Consider the following 20,011-nt stretch of genomic DNA (forward strand, 5'->3'; position numbering starts at 1 on the left):
ATCTGAATGACAATCCATGCCATTATTTCTGTGGCCCCAGCAAGCCACCTCTCCTACTCCCTACCTCTATTAGATGTCATCGGTTTTTTATGGGAGAGAGGCCTCCACACAGCCCCTGGTGAGCACACCATTAAATATCTTCTATTGTTTTACTAATCATGATGGGAGATTATTATGTGTTTCTGGCTCAGAGTTTTCATCCAGCTAAGATCCCCCAATGGTTCTCTCACCTCATCTCTTATAGATTGCCTTCCTTCCAAAATGCCACTGTTCCTCTGTCTGGTTCTCTTGGTACTTGGGCTTCATTGTGCACCACCTAACAGCTCTGAAGGCAAAGTAACCACCTGCCATTCTCCCGAACAAAATGCCACTCTCTATGAGATGTCATCCATCAATGCTGACTTTGCATTCAACCTATACCGGAGGTTCACTGTGAAGACCCCAGATCAGAACATCTTCTTTTCCCCTGTGAGCATTTCGGCAGCTTTGGCCATGCTCTCCCTTGGGGCATGCTCCAGTACCCAAACACAAATCCTGGAAAGCTTGGGGTTCAACCTCACAGACACCCCGACAGCAGAGATCCAGCAGGGCTTCCAGCACCTGATCTGTTCACTGAATTTTCCAAAGAAGGAGCTAGAATTACAGATGGGAAATGCTCTCTTCATTGGGAAGCAGCTGAAACCACTGGCAAAATTCTTGGATGATGTCAAGAGCCTCTATGAGACTGAAGTCTTTTCTACCGACTTCTCCAATGTTTCTACAGCTCAGCAGGAGATCAATAGCCACGTGGAGAAGCAAACCAAAGGGGAAGTTGTGGGCATCATCCAAGACCTCAAACCGAACACCATCATGGTTCTAGTGAACTATATTCACTTCAAAGGTAAGGCTCTAAGATGTCCATTTCTAGTTCAGTGTTCCAATAATTTGGTGGGGCACTGAGGGGTGCTCATGGTCTCTTCTCACTGGCATCAGTAGGTGTCCCTCATACCATAGTGACCTGCTCCACTGGACACAGCTCTGTGTAGTTTTGGATCTTCTGGGAGGCACACGTAGCTCTGTAGATGAATCCAGGAAATTTCTAGGGATAGGGCACTTTCAAAGAGGTGAGTGACAATGGTATGAACATCCTGCTGATATCTGGCTAGAGAATCATAGTTTCCAAAAGATTTGGTGAGGTGTGACAAGCTTGCACTTGGCAGATAAACAGATTTGGGTTTAAATCCTACTGTGACCCTCACTCGCCGTGCATTCTTGGGCACGTTACATAAATACTTCTCTCATGTACTATGTACCCCCTTTGTACCAAGCACCATGCTAGGTGTGTGGTTTACACACGTTGTATCATCTAATCCTCACAAGTGCCCAGGTTCACACAGTTAATAAGTTTCAGAGCTGGTGTTCCTACCCAGGTTTGTCTGATTCTAAAGCTGGTGCTTGTAACAACAAGAATCATGTGACTCTTTTCTGAAGGTGCTGTGCCCAAATGATTTCTCCTGGTTCTACAGCACATGTCAGCCATGTTTGGTGGAGGAGTGAACAATTCTTGGCCACAAGCCACACACTTGTAGACGGATAAAACGGCAGAACAGATCCGTTGTCTCATTTCACCCTGTGTGTTGGATGTGCTTATACCTTTTTACGGAAGAGGAAACTGTGGCTCTGATGGGTTTAGTGTAAGTATAGTGGTTTTGAACACAGATGGAACATCTGTTGAACACGGAGTCCAACAGCCCCGGGTGTGACTTCTGGCTCTGCCATCGGCTAGCTGGGAGACCATGTAAAGTCACTTTCTCTCTCTGATCCTCAGTTACTCACTTGTAAAACTGGTTGACAGTAGGTACCTACTTCTGTGGCCGTCTTAATTACTAGATGAGATGACTGATGGAAAATTCACATTGGCACTAACACTGATTTAAAACAAACAACTCTCTTCTCTCTGTATTTTAAGCCCAGTGGGCAAATCCTTTTGCTCCATCCAAGACAGAAGAGGGTTCCAGCTTCTTAGTGGACAAGACTACAGCGGTGCAAGTGCCCATGATGCACCAGATGGAACAATACTATCACCTGGTGGATACGGAGCTGAACTGCACGGTGCTACAAATGGACTACAGCAAGAATTCTCTTGCACTCTTTGTCCTTCCCAATGAGGGCCAGATGGAGGGGGTGGAAGGGGCCATGTCATCTAAAACACTGAAGAAGTGGAACCGCTTACTGCAGAAGGGGTAAACATCTTAGATGATGTGAGAAGTAGAGGGTGGGCATAATGGTAGAGGTGAGACTGAATTCAGCAGAAACCCAGAGGCGAGAGAATCACCCTGAACAATTTAACAGCTGTGTGATGACCACTAAAGTATACTGAAAACATACTCTGTGTCAGCTGCTTTGCCAGGCACTTTACATACTTCATTTCCTCTAAGCACATCAACAAACCTGCAAAGGAGATGGTTTCATAGGCATTTTTCAAATGAGGAAGTCAGGGCTAGAAAGATAAAATGAAATCTCCAAAGTCAGCCAGCTAGTTAATTGATGCCTTTCCAGAGGCCAACTGGAACTTGAAGGATGGGTTGGATTTTGACATTAAGAGGTGGATGGGCAGCCATACTGGGCTAGGAGTGTTAGCTGGAAAACTATGAAATTCCCCAGGTGCTACCTGTTGACATTCATGCCACTGGCTCCCCAAACGTGGCCAACACCCAGAGATGTTACTTTTTGATTATAAGTGAGTCATATCTCCCTACTTCCAGTGCTGCAGTCCAGCATTGGCTGAACCAGAGAGCACTGCTTCCAGGATAACTTCTGATCTTTTGGAGCCATGTGTTGACCTGCATAGCAATGGTTGTCAATACCTACGGGAGGAGCAGAGTCCAATATAATACCGTGGTGACAGAGAGAGGGAGGGAATCATGAGCTTGGTGTGCTGATAGCCATGTGTTCCCACCCCCTTACCCCACAGGTGGATTGACTTGTTTGTTCCAAAGTTTTCCATTTCTGCCACATATGACCTTGGAGCCATCCTTCTGAAGATGGGCATCCAGGATGCCTTTGCTGACAATGCCGATTTTTCTAGACTCACAAAGGACAACGGTCTTAAACTTTCCATCGTAAGTTGATAGATTAGAGTCCTTGAATGTATGAGCTGGAAGGGCCATTGAGATGTAGTTAATTCAACTCTCTCATTTTATCAATGAGGATTCTGAGGCCTAGAGAGGCAGAATGACTCATTCTAGGCCAGATTGACTCTAGACTCATTCTCATTACCCCCAAACAAGACACTGTAACAGTTACTCCATCCCTGATGTTCATGTCCTAAAATGATTCTGGTAGAAGAACTTAATGATCAGAATTGATGCTAATGAGATACAGTTCTGGAGGGTGTGGCCAGGGCAGGGTAAAGCTTAAGAAGTGACTTCTAGAGGCAGAAAGCCATGGAGAAAGAGGTGGTTTCCTTACAGCTAGCTCTAAAATCAACAGAGATTCATTAATTACACTTAGCCAAGTAGCCATCGTATTTAAGCACAATCAACACAGTATGGTAAAGTGGTAACATTGTCTTTCCTTTTCCTTTCATGCTTCCAAACCGTTACAAAGACTTTTCCTGTTTCTTCAGGGGATCAGCAGTGTTTGTTCTCCCCCCAACAGGCTGCCCACAAGGCTGTGCTGCATATTGGTGAAAAGGGAACCGAAGCTGTAGCTGTCCCTGAAGTCAGATTCCTGGATCGGTCTGAGATAACTCTCTTTCATCCTATCATCCAATTTAATAGATCCTTTCTGTTGTTGATTTTGGAGAAAAGCACCAGGAGCATTCTCTTTCTAGGGAAAGTTGTGGACCCAACGGAAGTGTAGTTGGGAAAGAGGCCGTTGGCTAATTGCATGTGCTTATTGCAATGGGAAATAAATAAATAGTATAGCCTGATGAGATCGATGTGGGCTTGGACGTGCTTTTCTTTGTGCAGGGGTGGAGATTGGACTCTAGCCAAACTGCATTGGGTGTGAAAGGGGCCACTCCTGTGACCAAATATTCAGATAGTCAATGAGTGACTCGTTGCCCGAAGCACAGGAAGGCCCCATGTCAGTTCATTCCTCTTTGTCAGAACCCCCCTCCCCGCCCAGTTAGTTAGCTCCAAGGAATTTAACTGGGCTGGCAAATGCCCCCTCTTATGCCCTCTGGAGAATAGTTGAAATGTAGGTCAGGTCTTCATATCCCGTTATTCTAATAGTAAGATCAACAAATATAAAACAATGCAAATGCAAAGGATTATATGAGACTTCTCAACCTCCTTTCTCCAACCCCATCAAAATGGTTCTCTGTGTTCTTGCCAGAACTGCCATTGGTTGGTTGTAAAAAGGTGCTTCCACTACAGGGCTGAGTCATAGACTGAGAGCTACTGCTAGGCATGTGGCTTTTGTAACGTAACAAGCATGGGACAAAAGAGCAAGAGAGACAGAGACAAACTTCCCTGTACAAACCCACCCTTACCCCCCCCCCAAAAGTTTCCTTATTGCTAATTTATAAGCTGGGAGTGGAGAAGAAAAGTCATTCATTCATACCATATCTCATAGCCCTTCCTTTTCTGTATCCTAATCAGACTACTTTCCAAATGTTGCACCCCTGTCCCACTTGCTCAAATACAAATCTCCTAGTTAGTCTTTTTGTCTCTACTCTCACCAAAGTTTGATACCTCCTTAACCCCAGATCTTTCAACAACCTCCCTTTGACTGTGCATACCATCCCAGCCCCACCCACTGAACTAGATTTCATCTCAGACAATACATATTCAAAGCCCCAGTATTAGAATTCAGTACACATATATAGCACAGTGACTGTTATTGATGTAGCATCTGAAATTCTAGCCCTAAGGTGAAACTCTTCAGCGACAGGGAAATAATAACAAATGCTTTTGCAGATATGGTTCTTCCAGATTGAAATAAATATGTATGCTTAGAAAAGCATGTAGCCCACAAATATTCCAGTGTTTTGTTGTTAGACTCATTTGAGTTCTGCTTACTCCTGGTATAGTTTAGGTTGGTTTTATGGATAAGAAGTTGGAAGCCCAGAGAGGGAAAATGACTCACGGTACAGAAAATTCATTGCTAACATGGAGTTTGGTTTCACTGAAGTTACATTACAATCCTGGCTCTGCTACTTATACTATTTTGTGGTCTCGGACAAGGTACTTAAACCCTGCACCTTATTTCCCTCATCTGTAAAATGGAAGCACTAATAATATCCACGTCATCAGGATTTTGTGAACATTCTATACTGCAAAATACCTAATGTGTTCATCACAGAGCCAGGCATCTGATTAAAAAAAACCTTGTAAATATTAGCTGTTATTCCTGTTGATCTACGTCATACAGTGGATTGGTGTCAGAATCAAGGTTGTAGTGTGTGTCTTCTGGTTTGCAGATTTATGTTCACTAGCTCAGGCCTTACCTCCAGAGGCCAGAGTAAATGCCATACAAGCCCCTTCTTAAGCCTCCCCAAATGAGTTGGATCAGGGGTTGTTCTGGGAGGAATATCAGTATCTCCAGGGAGAAGTCAAGAATTAGCACGATACTGTCCCTCAAGTAATTCATGTGTCTCATTAGAGAGTAAACCTCATTCAAATCATTCATTCCTGTGGCCAGATGGTGAAGGACTGCCACTATTCACCTTATAAATATCAGCTCATTCTAGCAAACTAGGAATAGAAGATAACTTCCTTAACCTAATAAGGGTTACCCATAAAATACCTATAGGAAATATCTCACTTAATAGTGAAATGTTTTAGCAGAATTTCTACTAAACTGGGATAAAGACAAGAATTATCTATATTATTGCTTCTATTTAACATTATACTGGAGGTCTTAGACAAGAAAAAGAAATGAAGATTATAAAAAATAGAGTGGAAGAAAAAGAAACAAATCTATCTACACCAAGAAAATCTATGGATAAACTTTTAGAACAAAAATGAGAAAACTTCTTGGGGAACAGAGTACAAGAGAGTAGTGCTATGGATGATATAAAATTCATCAACTCGGGCCGGCCCTGTGGCTTAGCGGTTAGGTGCGCGCGCTCCGCTGCTGGCGGCCCGGGTTCGGATCCCGGGTGCGCACCGACGCACCGCTTCTCCGGCCATGCTGAGGCCGCGTCCCACATACAGCAACTAGAAGGATGTGCAGCTATAACATACAACTATCTACTGGGGTTTTGGGGGGAAAAATAAATAAATAGAAACATCTTTAAAAAAAAATTCACCAACTCTATTTACCTTTCTCCATTATGATAGAATTATAGCCACATGGCTTCCCTGATATACTACATTTCCTAGCTCCCTTACAGTTAAGGGTGGCCATAAAACTAAGTTCTCATAGATGGAATATGCGTGTAAGTGATGTGTGACATTTACTGACCAGGACATTACAACGGTTTGGTACCTCCTTCACTCTCTTTCCATCTCCTTTGAACTGGATTGTGAACTTACTTATGATCCAGCTTGACCACCAAGCTGATGAAGAACTCTTTGGCAGTCTGGTGTAATGTATGTGTCTCTTTTTTAGAATAGTATTTTAAATATTAAAAAAAGTTTCTAGGATTACAAAGGACATCAGTAATATTAAAATATAATTATAAAAATAATACAATTAAAATTCCTAACATAGTAATGTTTGTGTTTCCACAACAACATATTAATTAGTAACATCTTATAACAGGTATAATAAATACATTAATTCCAAAGCAATAGGAAGTATAAATGATATTTCAAGATATCTACAACAACAGTAACATGCTTTGAAATGATATGAATTTTGTATGTGACAAAATCACAGATACAGCTGCTACTACCATGGTTTGTGGCTCACATTCATAAATGAACAAAATGCTAAATTTTGGTTGGAGGCTGATAAAATTAAAGATGAAATTTTTCATAAACAAATTTATAGATCCTCTGAATTTTATCCTTAGACTTCCTTGAAGGTTCTATGGACTCTGGGTTAAAAACTCTGCCTTGGTGGAAAAACAGGATGGAAAAGACCTTGATATCTAAATACCCACATGAAGGAGAGTTGCCCACTGACCTAAAATGCTTATCCCAGATGATTAGGTGAGCAGAAATAAATTTCTATATTTTTTAAGAATTGGATTTATTGCTGAGTCCATTTACTAAGCAGCCTGGCTGTATTAGTCTGATCAGGCTGCCATAACAAAATACCACAAACTGATTGGTTAAACAAGAGAAATTTATTTTCTCACACTTCTGGAGGTTAGAAGTCTATGAACAAGGTGCTGGCAAATTCCATTTCTGATGAGATCCCTCTTCCTGGTTACAGCTTTCATTCTATATCCTCACATGGCCTTTCCTCCAATGCGTGCATGTGTGTGGAGAGAGAGGGAGAGAGCTCTCAGGTATTTCTTCTTATAAGGACACTAATCTTATGAGATCAGGGCCCCATTCTTATGACTTCATTTAACCTTAATAACTTCCTTACTCCAAACATAGCTACACTGGGGGTTAGGCCTTCAACATATGAATGAGGGAAGACACATACATTCAGTGTATAATGCTAGCGTTATTCCAAGTACTACAGACATTGGTAGCCCTAGTGGGAATGTTGCAGCAGACTCAAAGAGAGTTAAGTACAGGATGTTATCATCCTTGGGATTGATGGCTTGGAATGGCTGGGCCTTCACTCACTCACCTCAATCATTGAATGGGGGCCAGAGGTTTCAGCAACTGAGGCTGCCCTTGAAGGGGTTAAAAGCTGAAGACATTCTACTGACAGGACCCCTAGAATCTAGAAAAATAAGCCCTTTTTGAAGAGAAATCTGTGTGGTGTACCTCCATGTCCAACACAGGCCCCTCCTTATGCTGCTGAAATCTACTTCTTCACAGAAGTCCGGGAAGCAGATCCTCCATGGTCCTCTACCATGGACCGTTCTAGATTCCCTTTCCTTTCACCTGGTCCCTGTAGCTTACTTGGTGGCATGACTGAGAGTCTCATCCCTGAAAGTCTTGAGCTACTGGTTACCATGCTCTTCTCTGGCCAAAGTTACTGCACAAGTCCATTTCCCATCAAAATTAGGCAATGGAATATCAAGAGGCACTCATGTGGAATGCTTGGGTGTCAAGCATATTCAGCTTGCCCCCATAGTGTAATGACATCTCTTCCACCTCCTGATGATCAAGGTCAATTGCTCTTGTCTAGATGGTGTAATAAAGAGTCTGACTCCATTTTTTGAGTTTGACTGCTGACATCTTTTAAAGTTCACCTCTCCCTCTTCCCCTTGTGCCCCACATCTTGGCAAGCTGATAAGAAAGTCAAGGTGTTTCCTTCTTTGGTGCTGATGGGAGGTTCAAACCACATGAGCCCCTGCCTACACAAAGACACTCCCACCCCCTAATCACCATAAAAACCCAAGCCAGTTTCTTTTCCCTGATCTCTCAAGCCATTTTTAAACCAGCTTAGGAAGCCTGCCCTGCTCCCCCGAAAAAGCCTCTGTAGGTAAGTAATAACACTTATCCTCTCTTGGGGTGTGTGTGTGGCATCACCAGTCTTGACATCTGAACCAAATTTTTGGCATGGGTCCATCCTGTGTCTGTAAGATGGCCACAACAGATGGCCACAGCAGATGCTTGCTATTCTCTGAACAAAATAATCCTGAAGTGTCCAGGCAACATCCATAGCTTATAGTTCAATGGAACTCCTGCTAGTTTCATGGCAGAAGTGTTTGCCCTTTGGGGATCATGACCTGCAACCCTGTAGAGCCCAAAGTTGTGAGGACAGAAGAAGGAATTATGCCTCTGGACAGGAGACTACAACATCAACTCTTCCTTGGGTCTCCACCCTGCCAGCCTGCCCTGCAGATTTTGGACTTGCTGGCTTCCAGAATCATGTGAGCCAGTTCCCTAAAATAAATAAATAAATCTCATATACACACACACACACACACACACACATATGTATGCATTATAGGTTTTGTATCTCTGGAAACGACTAGCTAATACAATAAGTTTGGGGATGTTCTCTGAAGTAGCTTATAGAAGTTAAAAAAAAAGGTTGCTTTAATTTGCTATAACTTCACTGAACTTTGCTCTTGACTACTCTGTCCTTTTAGTAGCACAGAAATTTATCTGGTCATTTCAAGGCAAGTCTAGTCATTTACAAACTTTTCCTTTCTCTTTTGGGTGAACACCTGGCTAAATTCAAGGCTTTTTCCCACTTTTTTTCTCTTTCCCAACTCCCACAATGGTTTAACTAACATAGAAGGAGGAGACTCAGTCATGTATTTTTCTGATAACAGGAGAGAGGCTTCTTGTCCGAGATGGTTAGCATCTGTCCACATTGGCTTCTGGTGATATTTCCCTTCCTCACTGGCTGCTATCCATCCCTACTGGCATTGGCTGAGGTGCTTCCTGTCCTGCCATAACCTTCAGCTCACAAGGACTCCTTAGTGCATTGTCCTGATGCCAATCTAAAGATCTCTTTTGATCCCTTGGTCCTCCTTCAACCTTTAGGCCCCCTCCCTGCCCCCCAACAGGGGCATGAAGACTGAGAGCTGCTCTCTCCACACTACACAGGGCTACCAGGGTCTCTATGAGGTTGTCCTCAGGCACATGCATCTCAAAACTTCTCAGCCATTATTATTCTTCTGCAATAGAGTCATGTTAGATGTGTGGCTTATCCCTAGAACTTTGATGCAAAGTCTCTAAAACTTCCATGGAGTTTTTTATACTCTCCACCTGGGACTCAACCCTAACAGGTGGAGGAGGCAAGGTAAGAGCAGGGTGTGGGTTCCTTTCTCAAAGGCTGGTGTATCTGCTAACCTCTGCCATCCAGAGAGGGTGATACAGAAAAGCAATTTATGCACACAGTCTGGTACCTCCTTGAATGTGAAAAAATATTCTTTCCTGGAGAACCAAGGTTAGGGAAGTCTGCAATGTACCTTAGTGGAAGCCGTGCCTGAGACTCATGGCTAAAAGGAGAGGGTCCTTAGACAAGAATGAAGGCTTTCAAAGACAAGGATCTGAGGAGGCATACATTACAGGTAACAGTCAATACTAATGCGTACATGTGCCGTAGGGACACCGAGCTGTTACAGCAGCCACTAAAAGGATATTTGTGTAAAGAACCCAAGGCCTGCTGGGGCAATAAGGTGAAAGTGACTTTGGAGCTGATGATTAAGACTTGGGTCATGAGGACTAAAGTCCTCAAAAATAGGACACAAAGGTTCTCCCTGCCTTTGGTACAAAGGCCATTAGTGTGCAGAAAATTCACTCTAAGTTTATGAATCAGGTAAATGATCCCCATTCTGGAGAGTCAACTTGACTTGGCTTTGTGTGGTCCCCTTACAATGCTTTAGAGTCTCGTCCTTAAAAAATCATTCCCAATTCCTTGAAAGGCAGAGTTATTTAAGCAGTCTGAGAAAGTGATATACCACTCTGAGGCAAGACTACCCAATTTGGGTGAAAAGAATTTGTTTTGGAAAATATTTCCCAACATTAACCCTTGACCCCAAAGAGTCAAGTGCAAAGCATTAAAGGGGAGAGTGGATAAAAGGTAGAAAAAGAGGAGTACTGTAGATGAACAACAGGAGTGAACAGAATAGTAATAGATGATATGCTGTATCAAGGGTTTACTATGTGCAAGGCACTATGCTAAGCATTTTACATATATTATCTCAATCAATTTTTGTGACAACCCTATGGAGGAGTGTGGCAGAGTCAACTAGCTCTCCTACACTCACCTCCATAGTGAAGAGTTATTTCTGGCAAATGGCTAACCAGTGAGGGGCTACATTTTCCACCTACCCCTTTGCAGTTAAATGGAGTAATGTGATCAGTTCCTGTGGTAGACTGAATAATGGCCCCCAAAGTTATCTAGTTGCTACTCTGTGGAACCTGTGAATATTAGTTTTGCATGGCAAAAAGGGACTTTGCAGATGTGATAAAGTTAAGGACCTTGAGATGGGAAGTTTATCTTGGATTATCCAGTCGGGCCCTAAATGCAATCACCAATATCCCTTTAAGAGGGAAGCAGAGGGAGATTTGAGCATAGGAGAAGGTGATGTGATGATGGAAGCAGAGAGGGATTTAAAGATGCTATATTACTCGCTTTGAAGATAGAGGAAGGAGCTATGAGACAAGGAATGTAGGGAATATAGCACCAGAAGCTGGAAAAGGCAAGAAAATAGATTCTTCCCTGTATCCTCCAGATAGAGTACAGCCCTGCTGACATCTTGGTTTTGATCCAGTAAAACTATTTTGGACGTCTGGCCTCTAGAACTGTAAGAAAATAAATTTCTGTTGTTCTAAGCCACTAAGTTTGTGGTAATTTGTTACAACAGTCATAGGAAACTGATACATTTCTCACCAATGAAATATGAGCAGAAATGTCACCAGGTCCATATTGCGATTTGTAAGAGTCCTAGGAGCATTAGATGTCATGGGCCTCTTCCTCTATAAAAATATATTTTATGACTGCATGGATATAAAGATAAATATAATCCAAGCTTAACTTACTATTATATGTTCATTATTATTATGCTCATTTTATCTTTTGGTTTTAAAATAAATTAAAATGAAACCTTTTTTTATGGGCCCCTTAAGAGTATCATGAACCTTAGGCCCTGTGACTACTGTGCCTAATGGATAGGTCAGTGATGTTACTTCTGAACGATGGAGGTTATGGAGCCAGTGTGCTTTCTCCACTTTCTCTTTTTTGAAGAGGTCTCTCAGATCCCAGCAGCTGGCCCTGAAGAAGATTCTGATTTATCTGAGTCACCATGTGGAGGAAAGTTACCTTCTGCCCAGCAATAACCACATTGTACTATTACAAAAGTGAAAAATGAACTTTTATTGCTTTAAGTCACAGAAATGTTGGGATGTACTTGTAACAGCAGCTAACACTATACTAAAGAATACAGAGATTGGTACTTTGAAGTGGAATTCTCCCATAGTATAAATTTACAACATGTAGCTTTGGCTTAGTGGTCAAGTTGTATGCAGCAAGGAGTTGAAATTGGAAACTGGAGATATGGAGACCTGAGTGCAGTGGCAAATATTGGGTGCATTTATCATCCACGATCACTTGAAAGTCAGTCCAAAGAGCTACTAAGTTTGAAGCCCTAGAAGAGATTGGATAATAGAATGTTGATAGTGTGTATTGTTGTCACTTGCTGCATTTAGGAAGGTGTGCCAAGAAAGAGATGCACATTGCAAAAATTATCTGGTTTGAGATTAAAGACAGAAAGCTATAGAGAGTCTTATTCTGCTCAGGTTGCCATAACAAAATAACAGAGACTGGGTGGTTAAACAACAGAAATTAATTTTCCCACAGTTCTGAAGGCTAGAAGTCCCAGATCAAGGTGCAGAATTGTCAGTTTCTGGTGAGTACTTTCTCCCTGACTTGGAGACAGATGTCTTCTTACTTTTTCCTCATGTGGTCTTTCCTCAGTGTGTGTGCATAGAGAGATTTCTTTCTCCTTCTTCTTCTTCTTCTCCTTCTTCTTCTCCTCCTTCTCCTCCTCCTCCTCCTCCACCTCCTCCTCCTCCTTCTTCCACCAACCCTATCAGATTAAGACTCCACCCTTATGACCTCATTTTACCTTAATTTCCTTCTGAAAACCATATCTCCAAATACAGTCTTATTGGACGTTAGGGCTTCAACATATGAATTTTAGAGGGAACATAATTCATTCCATAGAATTCCACCCCTGGCTCCAAAAATTCATGTCATTCTTGCATACGAAATACATTCATTCCATCCCAACAGCCCCTAAAGTCTTAACTCCTTCCAGTATCAACTCTAAAGTTTAAGTCCAAAGGTTCATTTAAATACCATGCAAATCAGATATAGGTGAGACCCAAGGTACAATTCATCCTGAGGCAAAATTCCTCTCTAGCTGTGACTGTGAAAGCAGACAATTTATGTGTTTCCAAAATACAATGGTGGGACAGGCTTGGGATAGATTTTCCATTCCACAAGGGAGACACTGGAAGGAAAAAAGGTATGAAGTGTTCCATGCAAGTCCAAAACCTAGCAAGGCAAATTCCATTAGATTTTAAGGCTCAAAAATAATCCTCTTGTTTAATACTCTACCCCCCAGGCCCACTGGGGTGGCAGCATCACCTCCATGCCTCTAGGCAGTGGTCCTGCCCCTGCGCCTCTGCTGGGCCAGGCTCCCACCCACAAGGTTCCAGGTGATCCTGCCCCTAAGGCTTCAGGGAGAGGCCATCTTGTCTGTTGAAACTGAGGTGTTGGCTCTGATGATCTCTGAATTGCTTTCAGGGTCATTTGTCCCTTTTGAAGAAAAGCACATGTTCAAAGCCAAATAGCTCTATCATCCCCTTCTGTCAAATCCAAGAAGCCTTCCACCATTTTGTCCCATCCTCATCCCCTTCAGTTCAAACTGGCATTTTTGCTGCTAACATAACCACATAAACTTTTAATCAAGTGACAGTATAGCCACAACAGCTCTCATTTTTTGAAATATGGATAAGCTGAGAATTTTCTAAATCTTCAAGTTCAAGTTGCTTTTGACTAACAATTCCTTCTTCAATTTATCTCTCTCCTTTCGCATTTTACTATAAGCAGTCAGGAAGAACTAAGACACTCCTTCAAAACTGTTCTTAGAAATCAACTCATATAAATATCCAATTTGATAATTTTCAATTTCTACCTTCCACAAAACATTAGAACATAATTCACCCAAGTTCTTTGCCACTTTATAATAAGGATCTCCTTTCTTTCAGTTTCCAATAACATGTTCTTCATTTCCAGCTGAGACCTCACTAGAATCACCCCTAACGTCCACATTTTTAGATTGCACCTTAAAACTCTTCCAGCCTCTATTCATTACCCAGTTTCAAAGCCATTTCTACATTTTTCGGTATTTGCTACAGCAGCACCTCACTTCTTGGTAACAAAACATGTCTTAGCCTGCTTGGGCTGCCGTAAAAAAATAACATAGACTGGGTGGCTTGAACAACAGAAATTTATTTTCTCACAGTTATGGAGGCTAGAAGTCCCAGATCGAGGTGCAGCAAGGTTGGTTTCTGGTGAGTAGTCTCCTCCCGGCTTATAGACAGCCACCTTCTCATTCTGTCCTGACATAGCCTTTCCTCAGTGTGTACATATGGAGAGAGAGAGAGAGACAGGGAGAGACAGCAATCTCTTCTTCTTGTTGTAAGGTCACTATTTCTATCAGATTAGGACCCACCCTTATGGCCTAATTTTAAGTTAGTTACATCCTAAAAGCCTTATCTCCAAATATAGTCATATTGGGGGTTAGAGTTTCAACATATAAATTTTATAACAACCCAATTCAGTCCATGGGAGTGGCCTTGCACAGCTTAAAATGCCAACTACTACTGGACTCTGAACAGAAAGACTTCAGGCTCAAAAATGTCTTTAAGCAAAGAGGCTCAGTTAGCCTCCTCAAAGAGAAAATGGCAGGATAGAGGACTTTAAAAGCCAATTTCTCCACAAAAATAACTAATAAATTGGTAAAACTTGTCAGAATCAATATTTCCAAACTCTGGAAACTAACCAAAAGCTTATAGCAACCAGGAAAATGCTTAATCAAGAAAAAAAATAGCTGAATTGCAGTAGGAAGAGAGAGTTTTGTGAAATTTTAAATTATCCTGATCCTATATCCTTCCCCCTAGCTCAATGGTGGCATTGAAGACAACAGCCTACATTCTGGGTAGAGACACTAGTATCAGAGGGAACATAAGGGAGCTTTTTCCTCAAAGAATTATGGTTGTTCTCTTTGATGTGTCTGGTGGCTCCTTAGAGGACAAGCTGAATAGGTTTGCCTTTATTTCACCTAACTCTGAATTCTCCCACTGCTGAGATGGCTAACCAGGGAGAATTAGTTGAAAACATTTAAAAGCCGATGACTTAGTCATTGCTACCTGTGAAAATTGATAACAGTTGGGGCAAACAATAGAGTAACCAAAATCTTGGTAAGTAAAGCTGGGGAATAAAATGCTTTGAGGAATAAGGGCCTTCAAAATCTCTGGCATATTCCTGGGAATCTATAAGTCTACAGAGATGCCCAGGGCTGAGTGCATTCTCAGGAAGTACCTGAGAAGAACCTAGGCCTCACCTCTAGCTGACCTTCAGGTTCTATGCAAACAGGAAGTAAAGGGTAAGGCAGAGTTTTACCTTGGCCACACTGAGTATTGAAGGCATGCCCTAATATGCATAGAGAGACCATTTGGAAAGACTTTTTTTTTTCAGGCCTATAAAGAAATTGCTGTCCATTCACTAGCTGACCACTAGGCTAACGCAGCTAAAATTTCATGGGCTACACATGAAAAGAGCATAGACTTTACAATATTAGTTCAGAAAAGTCACTAAATAAACAACAATAACAACTGAAATAAGCAGCAACAACAAACTCTGGGGATGAGAAAATATCTTATATCCAGAATTTCCTCATTATAATAATATTCAAAATGCCTAGTTTTCAACAAAAAATTACATGGCATAAAAATAAATAAGAGAGTATAGCCAATGTACAAGGGACAAAAGAGAGTTAGTAGAAACTGTACCTGTGGAATCCAGACACTGGAACTATTAGACAAAGACTATTAAAAAAAACTATTTTAAATATACTCAAAGAACTAAAGGAAAACACATAATAAGAATCAAAGGAAACCATGAAAATGATTCTCACCAAAAAGAGAATATCAATAAAAAGATAGAAATTGTAAAAAGGAACCAAATAGAAATTCTGGAGCTGAGAATTTCAGAAACTGGAAAATTCCCTAGAGGGGCTCAATATCAGATTTGAGGTGGCAGAATAAAGAATTTGCAAACTTGAAGATAGGTCAATTGAGAATAAGAAAGAAAAATGAATGAATAATAATGAAGAGAGCCTAAGAGTCCTACGTTATATGATCATATGTACCAATATATTCATAATGGCAGTCCCAGAAGGAGCTGGGTGTGAAAAAGGGCCACAGAAAGTATTAAAAGAAATAATGATGGAAAACGTCCCAAATTTGATGAAAGATATAAATCTACAAATCTAAGAAGCTCAACAAAACCCAAGTAGGATAAACTTAATGAGATCCAAGCTGAGACACATTATAATCAAACTATCAAAAGACAAAGAGAAAGAGAGACTACTGAAAGCAGCAAAGAGAAGTGACCCATCGATTACAAGGGATCCTCAATAAAATTAACAACCAATTTTTCATCAGAAATCATGAAGACCAAAAGGCAATGAGATGATATATTCAAAATACTTTAAAGATAAAAAATTGCCAGTAAAAAATTCTATATCCATCAAACTATTCTCAAAATGAAGGAGAAATTAAGATACATCCAGAGGGGGGAAAAAAAGCTGAAGGAGTTTGTCATTAGTAGACTTGCCCTACAAGAACTGCTAAAAACTGTCCTTCAGACTGAAATGAAAGGGCATTAGACAGTCACTCGAATCCATAGAAAGAAATTAAAAATACCAACAAAGGTAACTAGATAGGAAAATTAAAAATTCAGTATTAATGTATTTTTGGTTTGTAACTCCTCTGCTTTCCTATATGATTTAAAAGACAAATACATAAAACAATAATTGCAAATCTATGCTAATGGACACACAATGTATAAAAATAAAGATATAATTGGTGACAATAACACTATGGGGAGAAGAGCTATATACAAAGTTTTTTATGCTATTGTAAATAAGTTGGTATTAACACAAACTAAGTAGTTATAAATTAAGATGTTAATTGTAATCTCAGGACAGCAACTAAGAAAATAACTTAAAAAATACAGTTTAAGAAATGACCAGGTAATTAAAGTGATATACTAGAAGATATCTATTTACCAGAAAAGAAGGCAATAATTGAGCAATTGAGGAACAAAAAGTATATAAGACATATAAAAAACAAATGGGAAAATTGCAGATGTAAGCTCTTCCTTATTACATTATATATAAATGGATTAAAATACTTAGTTAAAAGGCATAGGTGGACAGAATGGATAAAAATCATGATCAAATCTTACACTCTCTAGAAGAGACTCATTTTATTTTATTTTATTTTATTTATTTTTTTTTTTTAATTTTTTGTTTATTGCAGTAACATTGGTTTATAACATTGTAAAAATTTCAGGTGTACATCATTGTACTTCTATTTCTGCATGGACCACATCATGTTCACCACCAAAATACTAATTACAACCCATCACCACACACATGCACCGAATTATCCCTTTCACCCTCCTCCCCCCCCCTCCTTCTGGCAACCACCAATCCAATCTCTGTCCCTATGTATCCGTCCATTGTTGTCACTATCTACTACTTAATGAAGGAAATCATACGGTATTTGACCTTCTCCCTCTGACTTATTTCACTTTGCATTATACCCTCAATGTCCATCCATGTTGTCACAAATGGCTGGATTTCGTCGTTTCTTATGGCTGAGTAGTATTCCATTGTGTATATATACCACAGCTTCTTTATCCATTCGTCCCTTGATGGGCACTTAGGTTGCTTCCAAGTCTTGGCTATCGTGAATAAGGCTGCAATGAACACAGGGGTGCATGTACCTTTGCAAATTGGTGTTTTCAAGTTCTTTGGATAAATACCCAACAGTGGAATAGCTGGATCATATGGTAGTTCTATCGTTGATTTTTGAGGAATCTCCATACTGTTTTCCATAGTGGCTGCACCAGTTTGCACTCCCACCAGCAGTGTATGAGAGTTCCCTTCTCTCCACATCCTCTCCAACACATGTTGTTTCCTGTCTTGTTAATTATAGCCATTCTGACGGGCGTGAGGTGATATCTCATTGTAGTTTTGATTTGCATTTCCCTGATAATTAGTGATTTTGAACATCTTTTCATGTGTCTGTTGGCCATCTGTATATCTTCTTTGGAGAAATGTCTGTTCAGGTCTTTTGCCCATTTTTTAATTGGGTTGGTAGTTTTTTTGTTGTTGAGATGCATGAGTTCTTTATATATTTTGGAGATTAAGCCCTTATCAGATGTATGGTTTGCAAATATCTTCTCCCAATTGTTAGGTTGACTTTTCGTTTTGTTGATGGTTTCCTTTGCTGTGCAGAAGCTTTTTAGTTTGATGTAGTCCCATTTGTTTATTTTTTCTATTGTTTCTCTTGCCCGGTCAGATGTGGTGTTTGAAAAGATGTTGCTAAGACCGATGTCGAAGAGCGTACTGCCTATGTTTTCTTCTAGAACTTTCACAGTTTCAGGTCTTACATTCAAGTCTTTAATCCATTTGGAGTTAGTTTTTGTGTATGGTGTAAGGTAAGGATCTACTTTCATTTTTTTGCATATGGCTATCCAGTTTTCCCAACACCATTTGTTGAAGAGACTTTCTTTTCCCCATTGTATGTTCTTGGCTCCTTTGTCAAAGATTAGCTGTCCATAGATGTGTGGGTTTATTTCTGGGCTTTCGATTCTATTCCACTGATCTGTGTGTCTGTTTTTGTGCCAGTACCATGCTGTTTTGGTTACTATAGCTTTGTAGTATATTTTGAAATCAGGGAGTGTGATACCTCCAGCTTTGTTCTTTTTTCTCAGGATTCCTTTAGCTATTCGGGGTCTTTTGTTGTTACATATAAATTTTAGAATTCTTTGTTCTATTTCTGTGAAAAATGTTGTTGGAACTTTGATAGGGATTGCATTGAATCTATAGATGGCTTTAGGAAGTATGGACATCTTAACTATATTAATTCTTCCAGTCCAAGAGCACGGAATATCTTTCCATTTCTTTGTGTCTTCTTCAATTTCTTTCAGAAATGTTTTATAGTTTTCGGTGTACAGATCTTTCACCTCTTTGGTTAAGTTTATTCCTAGGTATTTAATTCTTTTTGTTGCAATTGTAAATGGGATGGTATTCTTAATTTCTCTTTCTGCTACTTCGTTGTTAGTGTACAGAAGTGCAACTGATTTTTGTGTGTTGATTTTGTATCCTGCAACTTTACCATATTCGTTTATTACTTCTAAAAGTTTTCTGGTGGATTCTTTAGGGTTTTCTATATATAAAATCATGTCATCTGCAAATAGTGACAGTTTCACTTCTTCCTTTCCAATTTGGATCCCTTTTATTTCTTTCTCTTGCCTGATTGCTCTGGCTAGCACTTCCAATACTATGTTAAATAGGAGTGGTGACAGTGGGCATCCTTGTCTGGTTCCTGTTATTAGAGGGATGGCTTTCAGTTTTTCACCATTGAGGACAATATTAGCTGTGGGTTTCTCATATATGGTCTTTATTATGTTGAGGTACTTTCCTTCTATACCCATTTTATTCAGAGTTTTTATCATAAATGGATGCTGGATCTTGTCAAATGCTTTCTCTGCATCTATTGAGATGATCATGTGATTTTTGTTCTTCATTTTATTAATGTGGTGTATTACGTTGATTGATTTGCGAATGTTAAACCATCCCTGCATACCTGGAATAAATCCCACTTGATCATGGTGTATAATCTTTTTAACATATTGTTGTATGCGATTTGCTAGTATTTTGTTGAGGATTTTCGCATCGATGTTCATCAGTGATATTGGCCTGTAATTTTCTTTTTTTGTGTTGTCCTTGTCTGGTTTTGGTATCAGGGTAATGTCAGCTTCGTAGAATGAGTTAGGGAGCTTCCCCCACTCCTCAATTTTTTGGAAGAGTTTGAGAAGGATAGGTATTAAGTCTTCTTTGAATGTTTGGTAGAATTCACCAGGGAAGCGGTCTGGTCCTGGACTTTTGTTTTTGGGAGGTTTGTGATTACTGTTTCGATCTCCTTACTGCTGATTGGTCTATTCAAATTCTCTATTTCTTTTTGATCCAGGTTTGGAAGGTTGTATGATTCTAAGAATTTATCCATTTCTTCCAGATTGTCGAATTGGTTGGCGTATAGCTTTTCATAGTATTCTCTTATAATATTTTGTATTTCCGAGGTGTCTGTTGTAACCTCTCCTCTTTCATTTCTGATTTTACTTATTTGTGCCTTCTCTCTTTTTTTCTTGGTGAGTCTAGCTAAAGGTTTGTCTATTTTGTTGATCTTTT

At 40.2% G+C, this 20,011-nt stretch overlaps 1 protein-coding gene across 1 annotated transcript; it reads left to right on the forward strand.

Annotated features, from left to right (window-relative positions):
- Positions 1 to 255: 255 nt before the first annotated feature.
- SERPINA7 (serpin family A member 7) lies at positions 256 to 3,843 on the forward strand. Its single transcript, XM_004443114.2, has 4 exons — positions 256 to 880; positions 1,949 to 2,222; positions 2,954 to 3,101; positions 3,640 to 3,843. The coding sequence occupies exons 1-4, from the start codon at positions 262 to 264 to the stop codon at positions 3,841 to 3,843; spliced, it is 1,245 nt and encodes a 414-aa protein (XP_004443171.2). The 5' UTR covers positions 256 to 261.
- The last annotated feature ends 16,168 nt before the right edge of the window (positions 3,844 to 20,011 follow it).

The sequence above is a fragment of the Ceratotherium simum genome, chromosome X (assembly GCF_057802395.1).
Source record: "Ceratotherium simum simum isolate JZ-2026a chromosome X, ASM5780239v1, whole genome shotgun sequence".
Lineage (NCBI taxonomy): Eukaryota > Metazoa > Chordata > Mammalia > Perissodactyla > Rhinocerotidae > Ceratotherium > Ceratotherium simum.

Bases quoted from the DNA above. Each gene is read 5' to 3' on its own strand.
- SERPINA7 (XM_004443114.2), top strand. From the start codon at position 262: ATGCCACTGTTCCTCTGTCTGGTTCTCTTGGTACTTGGGCTTCATTGT. The intron at 881-1,948 runs GTAAGGCTCTAA...CTGTATTTTAAG, and splicing joins GAACTATATTCACTTCAAAG to CCCAGTGGGCAAATCCTTTT. The intron at 2,223-2,953 runs GTAAACATCTTA...CTTACCCCACAG, and splicing joins AACCGCTTACTGCAGAAGGG to GTGGATTGACTTGTTTGTTC.